The sequence below is a fragment of the Papio anubis genome, chromosome 7 (assembly GCF_008728515.1).
Source record: "Papio anubis isolate 15944 chromosome 7, Panubis1.0, whole genome shotgun sequence".
Taxonomy (NCBI): Eukaryota; Metazoa; Chordata; class Mammalia; order Primates; family Cercopithecidae; genus Papio; species Papio anubis.
Window position 1 is genome coordinate 10,256,540 of NC_044982.1, and position 19,197 is coordinate 10,275,736.

The following is a 19,197-nucleotide window of genomic DNA, read 5'->3' on the forward strand; positions in this document are numbered from 1 at the left end:
GTTGAGATATAGAACATTTTCCTTACCCTGAAGACTCCACTCATGTCCCTTCGTAGCTCATCTTCACCATCCCAAAGTGACTACTAACTGATCTTTTGGTCACCATAGATCAGTTGTCTCCTGTTCTGCAACTTCATGTAAATGGAATTGTACTTGACTTCCTGTACTTACCCTTAAGTCTTTGAGATCCATCCATGTTGTAGCATGTATCCACATTCATTTTTATTGCTGAGTAGGATTTCGCTGTGGATATACCACAGTTTATCTGTTTACCTGCTGGTTCACGTTGAGGTTGCTGCATGGTTTTGGGTCTCAGGAATAAAGCTGTTAGGAAATTTATGTAGAAGTCTTTTTATGGGTATATGTTTTCATTTATCTTGGTTGAATAAATACACATGTAAGAGTAGAATTTCTGGGTCATAAGATAGGTGTATGCTGAGCTATCTTAAGAAGCTGCCAAACAGCTCTTCACAGTGGCTGCTTCATGGCACATTCCCACCAATAGCCACGAGAGCTGCGGCTGCTTCATAGCCTTGCCAAACTTGGTATTGTCGTTTTTAAAATTTGAGCTGGTATGCTTTGTGTACACTGTGGTTTTAAATGGAATCTCCCTGATAACAGGTGATGCTGAACATCTTTTTATGTGCGTATTAGCCATTTGTGTATTTTCTTTCGTGTTTGTGAAGTGTCTGTGTCTTGGTAGTTTTAAAATTGGGTTGTTTGGGTTGGGTGCGGGTTACTCATGCCTGTAATCTCACCACTTTGGGAGGCCAAGGCAGGAGGATTGCGTGAGCCTAGAAGTTCAAGATCAGCCTGGGCAACATAGTGAGATCTTGTTTCTACAAAAAATAGAAAAAAAATTAGCCAGGCATGGTGGTGCCTGCCTATATTCCCAGCTTCTCAGGAGGCTGAAGTGGGAGGATTGCTTGAACTCAGGAGGTGGAGGCTGCAGTGAGCCATGATCACACTACTGTACTCCAGTCTGGGTGACAGAGCGAGACCCCCATCTGTAAAATAAAATAAAATAAAATTGAGTTGTTGATCTTACTGATTTGTAAAGAGTTTAGCATATATACTAAAATCAAAAAATTTTGAGAACATTTTAAAAAGCTGGTGATTAGCATCTCTTTATCTGTTGTTTTGTGCATTTGTGGTGAAAAATGAGTAGAAACTATTGTCTCTTTGGTTCCCCCCCTTTTTTTTCTTAAAGAGCAGATTGATACTTGAAAATTTGCTGTTTTTTTTGAAGGTAATCATGGAGTCCCACCATTTATGGCATTAAAATATCACCATCTAGTGGCCAAAGAATAGTCTGTTAAACTGTAAACATGTAATCTTTGGTAAAATAGGAATTATATATATTAAATGCGTATAGTGGAAATAATATATAAAATACATACATGAATATATATGTAAAGCATAACAATATAATGAACAATTCATGAACCCACTACCCTGCTTCAGAACCAGAATATTTCCACTACTGTCGAAACCACCTGCTTGCTCTGCAGTCCATTGCTTAGTCTCCCATATGCATGTTACTTAGAGTATCCTTCTCATTTGCATCATTTGTACTTCTGAGATATGTGATCAGTAGACAGAGCTTTTGGAATTGTCAAACTGTATTGGTGTGCCACCACATATTTTGACCCTTCACATTGCATTTTGGCACAGTATTAATGTTTTGTGTTAGTTTAGGGTTTTTTTTTTTGAGACAGTGTCTCGCACTATTGCCCGGGCTGGAGTGCAGTGGTGCGATTTCTGCTCGCTGCAGCTTCTGCCTCCCAGGTTCAAGTGATTCTCTTGCCTCAGCCTCCTGAGTAGCTGGGATTACAGGCGCCTGCCACCACGCCTGGCTAATTTTTTGTGTTTTTAGTAGACATGGGATTTCACTGTGTTGGCCAGGCCGGTCTTAAACTCCTGACCTCATGATCTGCCTGCCTCAGCCTCCCAAAGTGTTGGGATTACAGGTGTGAACACTGCACCCAGCCAGTTTAGGATTTTTTTTTTAATGAAAGAAAAGAATAAGATCAGGCTTAGGCATGTATACAAATATATCCTCGAAGATATATTTGTCAGTTTGAGTGAGATAGGCAAAACGAAGCTGCCAATAATGGGCAAATATGGCATGTACATACAATGTGAAGATGGAGCCATGCAGTTTTTGTTTGTAATTATGTAATTTCAGGAGAGACCACACTGAATGGATTATTTTGATTATTTTGAATATCATGTTCAATGATGAAATGTATTAAGGCAATATAATGTATGATAAAAGCAGAAGTAAGTCATTTGAAACTTTGAAGACACTTAAAAGTGTACCCATGGTAAAACCCCGTCTCTACTGAAAATGCAAAAAATTAGCCGGGCGTGGTGGCGGGCGCCTGTAGTCCCAGCTACTCGGGAGGCTGAGGCAGGAGAATGGCATGAACCCGGGAGGCGGAGCTTACAGTGAGCCGAGATTGTGCCACTGCGCTCCAGCCTGGGCAACAGCCAGAATCCAGCCTGTGCAACAAAGCCAGACTCCATCTCAAAAAAAAAAAAAAAAAAAAATGTCCAGCACATGATTGTTGGTAATATTATCACCACAATGCAGAATGAGAGCTAGTGCCAAGAGTGAGAGTGCTCCATTTCTAAGAAAACTCAAATGTACTTTGATTTAGTCCTTTTTACCTTTGTAATCTTTAACTTCTGTCTCTCAGTTTTCATACCTATAAATTAATTTCCTCATAGAGTTATGAGAATTAAAAGGGAAGTGTGTATCTGTGTGTGCGTGTATGTGGTCGGGGGAAGAATGGGAATAATGACTGGCATAGAGAAGGGATTCAGTAAATTGTAGCTATATTTGAACAATGAGTAAAATATATGAGTTTAAGATACTTTGTTTCATAGTTTTAGAAATAGGTGATTTTTTTTCTTCCTTAGTTAAAATTACATCTCTTAATTTTAGGATGCCTTGTTCTTCCTGAAGGATTTCTTCACAAGTCTTTCTACAGAAGTAGAGCTTCAAATGACTCCAGATCCAGAAGGTATTAAATATGTATAGTTTGAAAAGGCTATACCAAGTACTTGGATTGATTTTGATTGTTATGAGGCTTTTTTGAGACTGTACTTATAATATTTATTCCCACTTATGTAAATGTGTTCTGTGTTTATTTTTGTTGATTTTTGCGAATGCTGTTTATATAAAAGTAATAATTTAAAAGGTGAAAGCAAATTTTCTCTGTAACAAGAATCGTATTTTGATTAAATAAAATGTAGGAAAACAAATTAGATCAAGTTTGATTTAAATGGTTGCTCAGAAGAAGCATATCTAATTTTTCAAACGTGCACATTACATTTTCAGTTAAAAAGTCTCCTGGAGCTGATGTCACCTGCAGTTTGCCAAGGCATTTGAGTACCTCAAAGGAGCCAAATCTAGTTATTTCTTTCCCTGGGCCAAAACAACCTTCCCAGAATGGTAGTGCCAATTCAGTGGAAGTGGTGAATGGCACGGAAGAGAAGAACTTCTCTGCTGAAGAAGCATCTTTTAGGGATCAGCCTGTGTTTTTTAGGTAACTAGTTTTAATAGCAAATGAAGTTATTTTAGACTTTTGAAGATTGTTCTGTGGTGTGTGTGTGCTGGTAATCGTGAGGTTCCATCAGCTTTTCTTTGCACTGCCAAATCATCAGCTGGTGTATTTATCTGTATGTGGTCTCCATCTAATTGCATCCCCCTTATTTGCACATAGTAACCTGGTTCAAAATTCATCTCTCTTTCGATTCCCTGGCAGGAATTTCCTTTTCTTCTAGCTTCTTTCTTCTTTCTCTCCTCTGTCCCCTCTTTCCAGCAGTGTTATGGCGTGTTTGTACCAGACCAATAGGATATCATCCTTTTGCTTTTTTTCCTTTACGTATCTCAACCTGGCTATACCTGTCTGTCTTTTCCTTTGTGGGGATTTTCTACCTATTTTCTCTGTCAGCCCTTCCCAGTCGTTGTGTGTCTTTCCTGACCCTTCCCTCCCCGCTCAGTGGGCACTATTGGGGTACCCAGGTCCCCAGTGCTGCTGCCGTCAGCTGTGACTGCTGCCCAGTGGCTGGGCCAGCTCGAACACAGCACACTGCAGTTTCCTCATCTCCAGACCTGTTCATTCTTCTCGTCTTCTTTCTTTTCCAGCCCTTGATGGTAGGGATAGTGGCTTGGCCTTATGGGAAAGAGAAGGGATTGAAGATCAGTGCCCCCTTGTTATGAGGAACAGTTACATCTTCCCTGATTTTCTGTGCCGCTTTCTCACACATCCCAGGTTCCTGATTTCTCTCTTTCTCTCTAGGTTCTGAAGTTAGACTTTAGGTATGGGCCAAAGTCAGCAGTATTACTACTTGGAAGGGTTGTCACGTTTTAAATATTTTGCATAGTGATGAAAATAGGTAGAAAAAATGGAATATGATAATTGGAAAGATCTTGGAATAGATGATTTCTGGTGGTTCTAAATCTTTCCACCACCAAAGGAAGGACCTTTTAAAATTAATTTCCTACATTGATCCTTTTATTTTTACAAAAACATGTATCTTAAGTGATAATTTGCATTCTTATTTTATTAGTCACATTTATAAACTGCCAATTTGATTTTTGTAAACATAGGCCTGAAAGCAAAGAATTTTGCCTTTTTCTTTTTTTTTTAGCCCAAAGGAAGTTGGGTTGCTCATATATTTAGGTTTAAAAAGTACACAAGCCCTATACTTACTTAAGTAAATGTTTATTTTTTCCATTAGACTATTTAAAATATTGAGAATCGCTTATAGATTTTCATTTGTACTCTCAAAGGCTCCTAATCAGTACCATAGTCTAAATTACACACCTTACAAATGAGTAAGTGAATGCCCAGAGAGATGAGTTGACTTGCTCAAGACCACAGTTAGTGGCCAAGGAACAACTAGAACACAGATCTTCTTATCCCCAATCCAGAAAATCCAGTACAGTTTTTAGTGATGTCATGAGAGCCCCCTTCCTCCAAACATTTATTCATTTTACAGATGTTTATTGAGCACTTTTAACTGTATGCCAGGTTTTGATCTAGGCACAAATGAACAAAGTAGAGAAAATATTTAATTGAGATTACAAATAATTAAAATAAATGATTTGTCCTATTAATATGTGCCATGGAGAAAACAAAGAGTGAGAAAGGAGAGTATTGAGAGGGTACTGGCCAGACAGCCAGATGGAGCTGAGTACTCAGGGGATGGGCGTGACCTGAGCTCCGAGACTTCTTGTAGTGATTGGTGTAAATACAGCATCTCCATTTTGTTGTAGGCGAAGTGGACTTTGGTGAGATGGCTTAGGATGTAACCACCAACATTAATTCTGTGGGAAAACTGTGTTTCAAGTTCCAAACATTGTTTGCAGCCAACTTTTGGAAGCCGGATCATTTTGTTAGATGTGTATCATCAGTATACAACCAGCCCTCTATATCTACGAATTCCACATCTGAGAGTCAACCAAAATATTAATGAAAAATGACAATAAAAATAATACAAATTAAAAATACAAGAACGATTTGCACAGCATTTATATTGTATTAGATATCATAAGTAATCTAGAAATGATTTAGAGTATATGAGAGGATATGTGTGGCATATATGCAAATACTATCCCATTGTATATAAGGGACTTGAACATCAAGGGGTTTGATATCCATAAGGACCCTGGAAGCAGTCCCCTTCAGAAACCAAGGGACAGCTGTATAATTATAATTTCATTCTCACACTGTTCCCTGTATCTGCTTGTCGATATTCTGTTTACTTAGAAGCGTTAGTTTCAAGGATTCTCACAACATTTAACAATGTAGGTGGCATTTTAACAATTTCTGAAGACTGAGCAGCAGAGAGTTAAGTGACTGGTCCACAATTGCATCTCATAGATGAACCTGGGGTTCATGCCAGGATTGCTAGCACTTCTTCACCAGACAGTCAAAGTAATTCCTTAGGCTTTCCCTTTTTATTTCTTGGTAATGACTATCTGGTTTAATCTTGAGGGTTGCTTTTATTAATTTGTTCTTTGAATGAATTGAGAATATATATAGGAATAAATTTTTTTGTAAGTGTACATTATTTCATAAACTGAGAAAAGTTTTCTATTACATTTTATTTTTGCATTCTTTTTTATTTTTATTTTCCCACAAGATATACAGACATAACTAAGAAAAGCTTTTTGTGAGAAACGCAAATATAATAATATATGAACGATTGACATCTGTTTAATTGTTGTATTAAAAGATAGAGCTAAAAGACATTCTCTCTTATTTAGTTCTTAAGATATTTACATGATTAATTTTGTGATTTTGTTTTTATTCTCCAATTGAACAAATTAATGTATATCTAATTTCACCTATTAGTAATTGTAAATGTAAATAACTCCCCTCCTTCCTTTATCTTCAGAGAATTTAGATTCACGTCAGAAGTTCCCATTCGACTTGATTATCATGGCAAACATGTATCAATGGATCAGGTTGGGAAACTCTACAAATATACTCTACAAAATTATCTTATGTTTCTCTAATGAACTTGTTTTTATTTTTAACTTTGCTTTGTCATAGTTTATATATATGTTTGAAATGAAGTGCAAGGTTTTTAAATTTAATTTGTTTTAATGTAAATACTCAAGTACCATGAGTAAAACTTGGTATAAATTGGGTCATATGTATTGTAAAATATATATTTTTGCCGTAAATATTTTGTTTTAGTATCAATAATGACTACTGCTTTGACTTTCAAAATAACAATGATTTTAGATGTTGAGTCTCTTAATTTACAGGTTAATTTGGCCTTTTTTAATTTTGAAGGGTACGCTAGCTGGGATTTTGATTGGTCTGGCTCAGTTAAACTGCTCTGAACTAAAGCTCAAGAGGCTTTCCTATCGACATGGGTAAGTGAATTTATTCTATGAAGCTTTAAGTGAAGTTACCAAAGTTAGTTTCCAACAAATTTTAAAACTGAGTTTTCTTAGCAAGCATACACAATTTTATAGTATTTTAGAGAGCTCATTTTTGGAGAACTCTTACAGATTTAGGCACTGATTTCTATTCTGAGGGATTAGAAGTAGTTTGAAAAGAGTTATATTTGGAAAAAACAGTTATAGTTTAGGATATTTTAAATAATTTTCTAAGGCTGTAAATTAGCTTATTCAGTGAACAGATTGGAAGTTCACAAGGTAGTAGTGGTTCTTAGTAGCAATTATTGGCAGTTTAGAAACTTTGGGTTAATCCTATGCCAAAGCCTTAGATGTTCAAGAAATAAGAACAGTGGGAAGACACACTATTACCTGAGTCTTGTAGAAATTATTAACATTAGAATTGGATTTTATATATATGTGTGTGTGTGTATGTATATGTATATTTAGAGAAATTCAGGTTGTGAGTTAAATGCATGATTTATATTTCTTTTTGTTTTGAAAAATGTTTTGCTATTTTTGAAGCATCTGTAATATTTGTCCTTATAATTTGTAGATTTTAAGTAAAAACCCTCAAACTAATCTATGTCTATAAATGTATTTCTCCTTTTGACATACTAATAATCATTTGCCCTAGTTTACTAGGTGTTGACAAATTATTCTCATATGCAATCACTGAGTGGCTTAATGACATTAAGAAGAACCAGCTGCCTGGAATCCTGGGAGGTGTTGGGCCTATGCATTCACTAGTACAATTAGGTGAGTTTCCTTTTTTTTTAAATCAAAAGATAAGTTATTTTTTCAGATCAGTAATTCTTACCCTTTGAGAATTTATGTGAGGACCATCAGTCTAGAAAACTCACATATGTACTCGTACACACAAAACTTTACCTCCAGTTTTAGGAGTTAAAAACTCCAGGCTTAGAATGATCGAAAGGTCTGAACTCCGGCACTGATGTTGATTTTGTGTTGACTGTTCTAGTACAAGGCCTAAAGGACTTGGTCTGGCTCCCAATAGAGCAGTACCGGAAGGACGGCCGCATTGTCAGAGGGTTTCAGAGAGGCGCTGCTTCCTTTGGTACCTCGACAGCAATGGCTGCTCTAGAACTCACAAACAGAATGGTTCAAACCATACAGGTATCTTTCCTTAGACTGCCTTAGTCTATCCAAAAAGAGCCATTGTGAAATGGTTGGGTCCTTTTGTTTTTAAAACAATACTGCGAAAATATACAAAATGTGAGTAGATACTTTATTTGTAATGATTTAATGTCATGCTTGTTTTATTGCTTAAATGTTTAGTGTTAAATAATTAGAATAAAGCAGTGGAATACAGTGTCAGATTTGTTTGCATGTTTCAGGTAAATTGTAAACATTAAGTTAGCAGAGGATTTATTTCACCATATTTGTATGAAAGGATCATAGCTAAGTTTGAAGAAGGCGTTGTAGATTAAACAGAAGTATTGAAGGTCATTCTAGTAAGTATTAAGCTCCATAGACTGATGTGGAAATGTTGAGTGTTCTCAGTGAACAGAGGAGGGGCTAAAAATTTACCTCAATCCAGGTGTTAGTTCTTAGTTTAGACTTTTATGTTCTTGTTATAAAAGTCATCAATTCTTGTGGTAAAGAATTCAGATATGCAGAAGGGTCTCCATTAGGGCTTATGAGTTCCTCTCCTCTTCCTCACTCCCTGTAGGAAGTGCTCTGCTGGTCCCTAACTCTTCAGACTTTCTTCTAATTCATTTCTTCCTTTTGACAAAATGATCCAGGCAGCTGCAGAGACTGCTTATGATATGGTGTCTCCTGGTACCCTTTCTATCGAGCCCAAGAAGACCAAAAGGTTTCCTCATCACCGGTTAGCCCACCAGCCAGTAGACCTGAGGGAAGGTGTGGCCAAGGCCTACAGTGTTGTGAAAGAGGTAATTGAATACTTGGGTGGACACATCAGAACCCGTCTTTGTGCTTTCCCAACTTTCACCTAAAGAGCATTTAATGGCTTAAATTTATTCTGTAGAAATCCCTGGGAGCGGAATGGCAACTGCTGCTAATAACATGTGCCCACATCTGTGTGAAGTGATGGAAAAGGGCCAGTCTGGGACCAGTAGGCTTGCAGGAAGACTGGTGATTGTGTGGGTGGACGGATTCTCTCTCTTCACCTGCAGAAGCGCTCAGGGAGTGATAGAAACAAATGCCGTGTGTTCGCTGTCTAGGTTTAACACATTTATGCTCTGCCCTGCTTGCTTCAGATGTGCTTAAGAACTAGAACTTTTCAGATGAATCTCCCACCCTGATCCTATTGCCATGCCTTCACTATGCTGAACATGGAACATATGTTTTTATATAGTTTTATTATATAAGTATGTATTCATAAGCAAAACATACTAGTGTTTATGTTTTAAAAGTTTCCATAAATGGTGTTATGTGTCTCATTCTGCAACTTATTTCTTTCAAGACAGATTAACAGATCCATGTTAATCTTAATCCATGTAGGTCTAATTTCAACAGTTTTATGGTATTTCACTATATGAATATATCATAATTTATTTATTTTCCTGTTGGGGAACATTCAGTTTCCATTTTTTCCCCTAAAACACCACTATGGGGAGTGCTCATTTAACTGTCTTTTTGTTCATATGTACAATAAATTATTTAGGGTGCAACTGGGGAGTAACTGTTGGAATCTTGAGATTTATTAAGCATTGCTGATTTGCTCTCTGACACAGTTGTGCCAGCGAACTCTGTTTTTTTTTTCTGGGTGTTGTCAGGGTCATTCCTTGGCATACTCTTTTTGACATTCTTTTTAATATGACATAAGGGAGTTTGAGGTCATTTGACTTATGATTTGTGTTTTAGGATTTCATGAAAGATATTTTTCTCAGTCATATTCTAACAACAGTCAGACGTGCCTAGGATGGTCTTTTACTTGAGAAAAGTAGCCTCTGTGGTCCCAAACGGCAGGAAGTCCACGAAGGTAGGGCCCCAAGAAATGTATTAGTGGATAAATAAAGGTAAGACCAATGGTCAGCTTGGAAAAAAAGATTTACTGGGGAGAATAAAGAGATAATTACCAGTCAGACTTGCTCCTATAGATGTCAGGATTGGGACAACTATCAATAGGTTAAAATTAGATCTGTGAAACAGACATTGGGGTTAGTAAGGGCAGTGGGCAGTAAGATGTAATAGCAGTTTGATATTTAGCAACTTGTGAAATGGTTGCCTAATTTAATCTATATTAATTTTAAAATAAATGTGTGCTTACTTTGTGCCAAATGTATAATAATCGCCATTAGAGATAGGCGATATTTCTAATTCACAGATGAGGAAATGGGTTCCGCCAGACAGTGGCCTCTGCCAAGTACCACAGTGAGAAGGGAGTGGAGCCAGGATTGGAACTGGGTATTTGGGTTTAAAGTGTAGTTCTCTTTCTCTAAGCTGTCACTAGGAAGAATGAGGGAAGGGAGGGTGAGATTAGTAAGTGTGGATTGAGATGGTAGGATGTGCTTGTTTGGACTTACTCTGGATTCTCTATTAAAGTTAAAAAAAAAAGTTCCTAAGTGGCAATTGGTATTTCTTTTCCATTTTAGATGTCAGTAAGTCAAAGATGAAGAGAAAATGCCATTTGTGTGTCATAGATAGGCTCATCTTTTAGATCAGACATTGGCAGACTAGGCTGCAGGGCAGACCTGGCCATGCCTCTTTTGTATGGGCCTTTGAGCTAATAATAATGGTGTTTACAATTTTAAAGGATTGTAAAACAAAACAAAAAAACAAAAAATAAGTAACAGAGACCATGGCCCACAAATACCTTCTATGTGGCCCTTACAGAAAAAGTATGTCAACTCCTACTTCCGTAGTTTTATTTGGTGGTAGTCAGGCACTTATGAGGGTGGTAGCAGGAATTATTTATTGAACACTTACTGTCTTCCAAACTCTGTCAAGCTCTTGAGATGAATTATTCTAACAATCACCATAGGAGGAAGGCAACATTTTAATTTCCTGTTTAAATGACTGGTCACACAGCTAACTAATAGGGCTGAGATTGGAATTCTGTTGTCTGCAAACGTAGTGGTGGTCAGCCTCGTACTGTACTCATCTACTCCTGTTTATCTCGGGTGGCATAGGGAGGAGAGCTGGTGGAGAGGGGAGGGAGATGGTGCAGTGAAATGTACAATTTGTAAACATTTTCTTTGTTGTGCTCATGGTTTCTCATTGGCTATTCTCTAGATAGTTTTTAAAGTAGTACTTATTATTTCTTTGAGTTTTTCTGGACATCCTTTTTTTTTTTTTTTGAGATGGAGTCTCGCTCTGTCACCCAGGCTGGAGTGCAGTGGCGTGATCTTGGCTCTCTGCAAGCTCTGCCTCCTGAGTTCACACCATTCTCCTGCCTCTGCCTCCCGAGTAGCTGGGACTGCAGGCACCCACCACCACGCCCAGCTAGTTTTGTGTATTTTTAGTAGAGACATGGTTTCAACGTGTGTTAGCCAGGATGGCCTCGATCTCCTGACCTCGTGATCACCTGCCTCAGCCTCCCAAATTGCTGGGATTATAGGCGTGAGCCACCGTACCCGGCCTTCTAGACATCGTTTTTTTTTTTGCTCTGTGGTATTACATGTTTTTGCCAGATGTACTGGGTAGATAGGACACTCTTGTTAACTTGCCAAAATGATGGCTAGATTCTGGGTTAGGACAAGGTCCTTGATTTCCCTGGAGAATTCAAAGTTCCTTTATGCTGTCCCCATCACCGAAGCTGTCACAATAATAAATAATAATAATAATGTAATAATAATAATAATGGAATGTTGCTTTGAGTTCCCTAGGGATTTCTGAGTTAGATAAATGGTAAAGATTCAGAAGGCACGTGAAGTTTTACCACATTGGTTTGACCTACATGTTTGTATATTCAGCTTCAAAGCTTAGCAGTCATTATTAGCATAGAGACTGAGTAAACAAAAAGAAAGCTTAACAATCATCATTATTTTATTGTTATATGTTGTGAGAGAGATGGAAAATGCTGTTGAAGTTTTGTTGAGAATTATTAAACATGTTCCTGCATTTTGTTCTCAGAATTCGCTAATCCAATAAAATGTTCTATTTAGCTTTTTATCGTAATTGAATTTTCCATTTTTTTTCCTAATACATAGCCAGTAATTTAAAACAAATTAAGTAATTTCCCAGAGCTTAATAGAATTAGGTGTTTTTATGTTGAATCAAAGGGAACTATCACCATATTTCTTTAGTGAGTGTATTCAAGAAGCTTTGTTTGCCAAGTTTAACTGGAGTGATTAATAGTACCAGCAAAGCCCGTATTTCTGTCTTCCCAATGCGAAATTTTAGTTTACCTACATTTTCCACACACTAGTGTCACAATAAAATACTAAATCATAATTGCCTCTTTTCCTTATAGTTAGAAGTCTGTCATTAAAAATAATCCTGGGTTATCAAAAAGCATGGCAGTTTTGTTGTTTTTTTTTTGTCTGGTTACAAACATAATGTTGATTACCTGCTTTAAAAGTGCGTACTGGCCGGGCGCGGTGGCTCAAGCCTGTAATCCCAGCACTTTGGGAGGCCGAGGCGGGTGGATCACGAGGTCAGGAGATCGAGACCATCCTGGCTAACATGGTGAAACCCCGTCTCTACTAAAAATATAAAAAAATAGCCGGGCGAGGTGGCGGGCGCCTGTAGTCCCAGCTACTCGGAGGCTGAGGCGGGAGAATGGCGTGAACCCAGGAGGCGGAGCTTGCAGTGAGCCGAGATCGCGCCACTGCACTCCAGCCTGGGCGACACAGCGAGACTCCGTCTCAAAAAAAAAAAAAAAAAAGTGCGTACTGCAGGATAGCTTGGAGAGTTTTCCGACCAGAGTTTGTTCACTGCCCTCCTCTCTCCTACCTCCCACCTCTATGCAGGGAATCACAGACACGGCTCAGACCATTTATGAAACTGCGGCTCGAGAACACGAGAGCAGAGGGGTGACTGGTGCCGTAGGCGAGGTTCTGCGCCAGATTCCTCCGGCAGTGGTGAAACCTCTGATTGTTGCCACAGAAGCAACGTCAAACGTGCTGGGTGGCATGAGAAACCAAATTAGGCCAGATGTCCGGCAAGACGAGTCACAGAAATGGCGCCACGGGGATGACTGATGGCTTGGAACTGACAGCGTGAAGATAAGGAGAGTGGAACCAGGAGCTCAGCGTCCCAACGGCAGCTTCAGAGGAAGCTTGTTTAATTTTATTATGCTCATCTCAGGAACAAAAGCATTTTTTAGTTAAATAATTTAATGTCAAAACAACATGCAACCAAAAACTTCTGACATTTAGGGCTAGTTGATACTTGCCTATAGAAATGTTTGGTGGCTGGTGTCAAAGTTCCTTAAAGCATTTGCTGCCAAGTTAGTGGAAGGCTCACTTTTGTTAAATGACTATAATTCTTCTTGTTACCAACAAGAGATCATTGGAAGCCGCCTTCTAGGACACTCTTTGTGTAGCTCTGTGGAGTGAGTTTTCTTAAGGTTTCAAAAGAATCACATCTTCAAAACTTTAATTGAAAATGAGAGACAGAAGCCACAGGGGAAGCAAAGCAAATAGGATTTTTAATATAAATATCAGTGTGGAAAAATAACTTATTCTGTTGAATTTAGTGTTCATGCACTTGAGAACAACATTATTTCCGTTTACTCTGAAAATCCTTCTGTGGGGGTTTGAGAAGGTGGATGTTGCAGACGCGTTCTGTTGTGTTGCACTTTATCCTGTGTGTGTGTGTGTTTCGATTAATTCAAGTTGTGTGCTGTATTTCTGGTATAATTTACGAAGTTACACAAAATACAAAGAGCAGTAAACTTGTCTGAAAGTTTTTGGCAAAGGAAAGTAACTTAAATGTAACAGCTTCCTTTAAGAGCACAGGAAAATATGCATTCTATAATGAAGTGGGGCCCATGTAATTGTTTATATTTTCAGTTTTAAGCAGGTATAGTGCAAGCTTGTTAGGAATGCGTGGAAGAGGAGATTAGAAGTGATTTTTCCTCTTTTAAAAGTAAACAAAAATTCTTCAAATATGCCCTAGTTAACTATTTCAGCGTACCATTTTTACTTGGTTAACAGTGTACATTTTGATAACCTATCAGGAGTGAATAAAGGATTTTTATTTAAAGGCGATATTGTTTTATGCTTCCATGAATATTTTGCTTTTCTTAGAGCATATTCATAGGTGCAGTACCATGATTTACCACAAGATAATTGGGAACACTTTCTCAAAATTGATTTTGCTTAATATCAGGTAATCATTACCTAGGAGTAAGAGGGAAATTGTTCTCAATTCCTGACTTTAGATTGATCCAGCAGAAAGAAAAGGTGGAACTTTGTGTACATCCACTGTTTAAAGTTGCATGACGTGCGTGACGTGACTTCCTGTTTTCTAAAGTTGGGGGAATATCATTGAATTTCGATTTCAGAACAGCATGTCAATTTGGGACTTGGAAAATGAAGTTAAGTCGATTTCATTCTCTAAATTTTCTAAGCAGGAAAGCAATGTAAACCAAAAATCAAAATGTTTAGAATTTGTAAAAATGGGGTTATATAGCTTTTAATTTTAGTTTCCTTTTTACTGCCAAAAAAACTTAAAAAGACAACAGCGTAATCACCTGTTTAAGCACTGTGGGACCATCTGCTATTCGGTTCTGGGTAGAGCCTGGTCCTGGAGACACACTAACAGGAAGGCGTGTTACCGGGAAGGCGCCTCTGGCTGTGGGGTGCGTTCTGACCACCCCACTCAGAAGCCAGCATTCTCCATTTGCCCTTAATAAGGAAGCTTGCTATGTGTGTTAACCCAGTTACAATTAGTCAAACTGGAAAACACTTGATCAAACTTAAAAATGTAAAATCTCTCTAACTTTTAAATATACTTTCCGTATTTATACTTAAGTTGAGTTAACTACAGTATGGAGACAAATAATTATTCTCTTCTTTGCACCCTGAGTTGCAAACAAATTAAGTTTACAAATCTCATTTAAACATGTATCTTTATAATGTAACCTCTATGGTTCTTTCTTTGTTCTGCCCTCCTGCGCCTGCTGTTGATATAATCATTTTGGGAACAGAAACATTGTGTCTCAAAAAGATTCACTGTCAGTTCAGCCAAGATGTTCTTTACCTGAGATTCTGGAAAGATGTTTATCTATATCTGAACACTTCTACATTATTAAATGTCCTTAAGTTTTTTCTTTTTTACAAGCGTCTTTTCAAACTTTTGTGTTGTGATGACACAGCAGAAAGAGTGTGGCTAGAATCCGTGGTTTGCCACATCTGCAGCTTACCAAACGATGACTTGTCCAGTACGCCTGATGCCTATAAGCCTCAGCATCCCTCCTGGTAAACAGAGGGTTTTTTACGACAAATCCCAAGGCGGAGTTTTGGATGATTAGTCCATGTGTGCGTGTGAGAATGATTGCATGTGGCGTCATGCTTTGTACAGAGCCTCAGACCACCGGGCCTTGTCCAGTGAGAGTCCTCTCTCTGGTGACATCACACATGGAGCAGCCAGGGGCCACCTTAGATCTCAGATCTCACAGATCTCAGAGCAATACTTTTCTGAACTGCCACTGTGCCTGCGTGGTTGGGTTTGGTGTCATGCTTCTGATGAGAGTAGATCACGCGTGTCCACCAGTGATACGTTGAGTCCTTACAGTTGCCCCCCCACGGAGTTCCGTAAGCAGCTCCATCGAGATCTGTCAGCAAGTTGCAGGACCCCACAATATTCTGGCACGTTAAGACCACCTGACATCACGAGTAGAGAGGCAGCTGAGGCCACAGCCATGTCTTCCTCTTGAATGGAGCTAACTTGGAACCCCCTTTTCCCTTCCTGTCTGCCCGCCACTGAACATTGTCCTTTAGATAACTCAATGTTTCTTCTAGATGTCATAGCAATAGACTTTCACTTTCATGAAGTTTGGGTACAATTTGGATTCTCAAGTACATATATTTATCAATATTTTTATAAGGCAAAGTTCACTTAAAAAATCTTTCCAAGTAGCAGTGTGCCTAAGATGACAACATACTAAAAACCAGTGTCTCCTGCTCCTGTTGTATGTCACTTTTCAAGCCGATTGAAACATTTCTGGCTTGTAGGGCATTACTTTTTAACCATCTCCTTTATAAACAGTGTTCTGTAGGTTTGGTGTCTTTGTTCAGTTCCAAAAAATGTCCAGACAACTGTGTCTGCCCCTGCAGAGGCTGCTCGTCCAAAGGCAGCGTGTGCCGCTGCCACCGGAACGCAGACAGCAGGGGAGCCGAATTCTAAAGCAGCGACTTAAAATGAGGAATCCACAATGACACTAAAAGGTTTCAGGATTGACTAATCATTGTCTTAACGGTAACTCAGATTTTTGATGTATAAACAGCTGTGTGACTTGGCGTCTGAGAGATCGCTCTGCTTTGCTTCGCTTCAGAGTTCTTGCACCCGCATCCTCAGAACCGTGGGGCATGGTGGGCTCTGACCAGCGCTCCCCTTCTGTTTTCCTTCACTACTTTTGACCTACTTAAGACTTCAGAGAGAATGTCCTTCAAGTTCTTTTCTCCATCAAGTTCTTTAAGTTCTTTGAAAGGAAGGGACTGTGCAAACACAAAGTGATATTCTTTTGTATCTGCAAATGCATCAGCTGGACATACCAATTGGTATCAAATAGAATAAAATCAAATATAAATTTTTGAGTCTTAGGTTAAAAAGGAAAGTTACTTGTATAGTTTATAGATAATGAAGGAAAAAGATTTCTTCTTTTTCATTGCAGGAAATCTTGTTTACTGGAAGATAGAGTCACTGTTTTCATATAAGACAAATAGTGCTTTAATGCCAACTTATTTTTATCTCAACATTTTCAGGATCATGCTAGGCACACTGCCTCCTTGAATAGACATTATATGCACAGCTGCAAGTCAGCCAATTTTTTTTATTCAGAAGTATTTTCCCCCCCATTATAGTGCCTGCATATCTGAGGTACAAAAAGCATTCAACACACTACCATAATAGGCTTCTTTGGGGATGAGAAATTTGAGTCTCAACAACTCAGAATTTGAAATGTCAGCGGTTTTGGTAAACGTAGGTGTTAGAGGTATATTTTGCTTTCCTACAATTGTTGGGCCCTCGATTCCAAGCATGTTGCTTCATAGGAAGCACCAGAGTGCCATCTGCTGTATTTCAAGAGATTGTAAATGTCATCTCAGCTGGCTCAGTTACATCTCTAATGTCCCAGGTAGCAGCCCTTCCCTCTAAAAACATGTTTACTTTGCTGTTTCACTTGTATTTTGTGTATACGAAATGGCAGCTTCCGATTTCTAGTTGGATTTGTCTTGCATTGTTTGTATAACTTGCTGGTCACCCAGGGCTATTTGCTTTTTCACTGAGAAATTTGGTAGGGGTGTCTAGTTCAGCTTTTATGTTGATCCATCCTGACTTATTTTAGACATTGAATTTATCTCACTGCAAGTAAAAGAACATATGTGTATTGACTGTCTTTGCTAAGTTTCCTAATTTTTCCTAATTATGGCAAGTATGGATGTGAATAAGAATACTGATGCTGTACAAATATTTTTGTGGAAATGTACCATGTTAATGTGACTATTTAAATAATATGAAAATAAGAATACTCTTGAAGAAAAAATTAAAATATTTACTCTTTGGATTTTGCTTTAAACACTCTTGTCTTTCACCAAGAAGTGTTCCCAGAACTCGTGTAAAACACTTTTTGGGGTGGGGATGTACAAATGTGTCAGACCTTGTGATTGGGAAATGATGTGCCAATGCCCCGGATGTTTCTGATAGCAGATCTCGGGTCTGTCTGCTACTGATTTCTGAGCTGTATGGAGTTTTAACAGTTCTTCCCTCCTCGCTTTGGATTTTGGTCCCTCTGTTAGTTATCCTATCCCTGCAATATGGACTTGGTGGCAAACACATCTCCTAGTTTGATCTCACAAAACTGATAACTGTCTGGAGGAGTATTTTTGCTTGTGAAGGAAATATTTAAAAGACATACTTATTTTTATTTTATTTATTTTTTCAGATGGAGTTTTGCTCTTATTGCCCAGGCTGGAGTACAATGGAGCAATCTCAGCTCACTGCAGCCTCCGCCTCCTGGGTTCAAGCGATTCTCTTGCCTCAGCCTCCTGAGTAGTTGGGATTACAGGCACCTGCCACCACGCCCAGCTAATTTTTTGTATTTTTAGTAGAGACGAGGTTTCACCATGTTGGCCAGGCTGACCTCAGCCTGGTCTCGAACTCTTGACCTCAGCCTCCCAAAGTGCTGGGATTACAGGCATGAGCCACTGTGCCCGGCCAGACGTACTTATTTTTAAAGGCAATTTACTTTAAAAGATTTTGTTGTGACAGATGTCACTAACATCCACTTTGAACAATTAGGGAAAAATGACAAGTCACACTTCACACATGGCTCTTGTTGAAGAGAGGGATGGGGACAGTTGTGAGATACTCACTGTGTGCCAAGTATCTGAGCCCCCACTCAGAGGCAGTTTAACTAGAGTGCCTGTTTTCCAGATGAGGAGACAGGTTCAGAGAGGTCAAGAAACTTGGTCACCATCACATGGTTTGACTCCCAGACCTCATGCTCTTCCCAGGACTTCTTTTAAGAAAAGCTTGGAGCAGTTACCTAACTTAGCAAAATCTCTTCACTAATTGTGAAACCACAGAATTTTGCGAGAAGATTGAGATTAAAGGCTCTTAGAATATTTGAGCAAGAAAGTGATGTGCTTGATCTCTTCCCAGCGTCTCCAGCCCTTCTCCCCTCTTCTGGCTGTGCTTAGCCACCCTAGCGGTTCCGTTCTGCATGCCCGTGAGCAGGGGTTAGCACCACCTGGCAGATTTCTTTCTGTAAATGCTGCACCGCAGGCCACAGTCAACACTGATTAAAGCAAAATCTCAGAATGGGGCTCAAGTGGGGTTTCTCCACCTCAGCACTTGACATTTGGGACCAGCCTGGGCATTGTAGGATGAAGGGGATGTTGCCACCGCTCCCACCCTCCGGTGACCTCTGGCCACTGGACACCAGTAACAAACTCCCCTCCCCCAGTCGTGACAACCAAAGATGTCTCCAGACGTGGCCAAATATGCCAAATATGACAAAAATCCCCTGTTAAAAATCACTGGGCTAAGAGCTCTCCTGGGGAAAATCATGCACAGCCTGGGGCAAGAACAAGCACTATGGCCGCCCCCACTTGGGTGCTTCCGTCTGGATCTCTGCCTGCTCCTCCCGTCTCAGCCCAGAGGCTCCACTTCCAGGC

At 39.1% G+C, this 19,197-nt stretch overlaps 1 protein-coding gene across 8 annotated transcripts in view; it reads left to right on the forward strand.

The window, feature by feature from the left end:
* ATG2B (autophagy related 2B) overlaps positions 1-17,585 on the forward strand; it is an 84,674-nt gene extending 67,089 nt beyond the window's left edge. For 3 of the 8 annotated variants that reach the window (XM_009212212.3, XM_021941541.2, XM_017961515.3), the window contains 8 exons: positions 2,951-3,029; positions 3,347-3,554; positions 6,415-6,484; positions 6,819-6,901; positions 7,563-7,684; positions 7,908-8,062; positions 8,692-8,841; positions 12,826-13,965. In XM_009212212.3, coding sequence (XP_009210476.2) covers positions 2,951-3,029; positions 3,347-3,554; positions 6,415-6,484; positions 6,819-6,901; positions 7,563-7,684; positions 7,908-8,062; positions 8,692-8,841; positions 12,826-13,056 — 1,098 coding nt within the window. In that variant the 3' untranslated portion in view covers positions 13,057-13,965. The other 5 variants (XR_650090.3, XM_003902245.4, XM_009212214.4 and 2 more) reach the window with 5 other exon arrangements.
* Positions 17,586-19,197: the final 1,612 nt, after the last annotated feature.